Source organism: Lepidothrix coronata, unplaced genomic scaffold, assembly GCF_001604755.1.
Source record: "Lepidothrix coronata isolate B3197 unplaced genomic scaffold, Lepidothrix_coronata-1.0 Scaffold435, whole genome shotgun sequence".
Classification (NCBI taxonomy): domain Eukaryota; kingdom Metazoa; phylum Chordata; class Aves; order Passeriformes; family Pipridae; genus Lepidothrix; species Lepidothrix coronata.
Window position 1 is genome coordinate 67292 of NW_016690615.1, and position 2177 is coordinate 69468.

Sequence of the window (2177 nt, forward strand, 5' to 3'; positions counted from 1 at the left end):
GGTCCTTCCCAAACTCCCAAACTAGAGCAAACGGGTCCTTCCCAAACTCCCAAACTGGAGATTTGGCACTGGGACTTCTGGGAATGGCCCAGAAGATCAAGGTCATTCAAATCCAGAGGCAAAGCTCTCCGGGGACAATTCCAAGGGATCCGTTCACCTGCCACAGATTTATCTCCAGTCCTTGAACACCCCCCCCCCAAATCCAAGCCCTTGACTTCCAAAGATGAAAAAATTCCCACATTGGATCATTTCAGGCTCAGATCCAATTCCAAACTTTATTTCCCTGCCCTGCATCATCCCAGTGGGAACTCCTGCTCCCACATCACACCCCAGCTCTTTTTTTTGGGGATGAAGATGATCCCAGGCTCCCACAGAAGCAGCTGGAGGCTCTGGAGAGCCTGGATGAGCTCTGGGAATCTCGGAGCAGGTGTCCCAACTAATCCTCTGCAGGAATTCACGGTGACCTACCTGTCCATAACGAGATTCCCGTCGTTATTCCGCACCGCCGTCCACATATCCCAGAATTCCGCCTGGGAGGGTTGTGTGTGGGGCCCAAAAACTGCTCCAAGCCTGGGAAAAAAAGGGAGTTTGGAGAGGGCTTTTTTTGGGGGAAAAATCCCTAAATCTGACTGTGCGCCAAAGGCAGGGCGCGGGTGGGGTTTCGTTGCCTCTGGAATGTGGAATTCCAGTTCTTGTGGGAGAGAAGGAAAGCAGGGAAAAAGCCACGTGGTGGTTTATTATTAGCCCAGCCTGGAGAGGGAATGGCCTGGAAGGTCAAGGTTCAAATCCAGAGGAAAATCTCTCCTGGGATGGTGCCAGGGAATGCCCTCAGCTGCCCCAACACCTGCTAATTCATGGAATCGTGGAATGGTTTGGCTTGGAAAAGACCTTAAGGATCATCCAGTTCCACAGGCAGGGACACCTCCCACTATCCCAGGTTGCTCCAACGCGGCCTCGGAGACTTCCAGGGATCCAGGGGCAGCCACAGCTTCTCTGGGAAATCCATCCCAGCCCCTCCCCACCCTCCCAGCCAGGAATTCCTTAGAATTCCCGCTTCCCTGCTCGGCTCCCATCCCTGTGGACTGTCCCCAGCTCACCCTCTGGAGAAGAAGAAGAAGTTCATCAGGCGCAGGAGGAGGGGGGACAGCAAACCCCCGTCCTGGAGGAGCTGGGGAGCAAGGAAAACAGGAGATGGGACACACGGATCCATCCTGTCTCCATGGAGAGCTTTTCCCACAAATCCCTGACCCCGGAGACGCCCACGAGGTCTCCTGGTGGGACACCAGTGTTTATTTGGGATACTGGGAGTCAGGCCGGACAGAGAGGGGAGCAGCTCACCTTCTGGATGAACCTGGGGTGGTATGTTTCCAGAAAAATCCCTGGAAGGAGGCGGGAGAACAGAGCTGTAAATCCATAAGTGCTTTGCTTCCCATCTCCCAGTCCCTCCCCATCCTTGTGGGGCCATGGAACGTGGGACAGGGAGCCAGGATTGGACTCCTAATCACGGCACCTTAATTGTGCTTCCCTTGGGATTCAGGCAAGGGAGATGGGAAGGCCACCCTATCCCATGGATCCCAATCCCATGGATCCCCATCCCGCCTTTCCGGGCGATCCTCACCTCCGTTGGATAAGCAGAGGCTGTTGATCAGGATGCTCCCGGTTTTATTGTGCTTGTACCTGGGGACACCAGAGGAGAAGGTGGAACACATCCAGACCTCTCCAGGATCCAAGGAATGACCGCCCAGGAGGTCACACGGACACTTCCAGGTCATCCCTGGATCCCTGCTGGGATTTGGATGTATGGGACCCTCGGGAATGACAGGCCCTGAGAGCTCTCAGCCTTGGGAGGGACAAGGAAAACGGGGATCCCACTGATTGCTGGGAATCGTCTCCATGGGGACAACAAGAGGTGACAGGGGTTGGAATTGTCTCTGTGGGGACAAGAAGGAGTACCAGGGGTTGGAAGGGTTGGAATGGTGTCCATGGGGACAACAAGGAGTGCCAGGGGTTGGAATGGTGTCCATGGGGACAACAAGGAGTGCCAGGGGTTGGAATGGTGTCCATAGGGACAACAAGGAGTGCCAGGGGTTGGAATGATCTCCATGAGGATATCAAGGAGTGCCAGGGGTTGGAATTGTCTCCATGGGGACAAGGAGTGTCAGGGGTTGGAATGACCT

At 55.0% G+C, this 2177-nt stretch overlaps 1 protein-coding gene across 1 annotated transcript in view; it reads right to left on the reverse strand.

The window, feature by feature from the left end:
- The window catches only part of MEST, a 5107-nt gene extending 2977 nt beyond the window's left edge, over positions 1 to 2130 (reverse strand). The window contains exons 1-4 of the mRNA XM_017839548.1: positions 1619 to 2130; positions 1339 to 1379; positions 1098 to 1168; positions 469 to 570 (exon numbers count right to left, since the gene is read on the reverse strand). Coding sequence (XP_017695037.1) covers positions 469 to 570; positions 1098 to 1168; positions 1339 to 1379; positions 1619 to 1772 — 368 coding nt within the window. The 5' untranslated portion in view covers positions 1773 to 2130. The remainder of the gene's footprint in view (positions 1 to 468; positions 571 to 1097; positions 1169 to 1338; positions 1380 to 1618) is intronic.
- Positions 2131 to 2177: the final 47 nt, after the last annotated feature.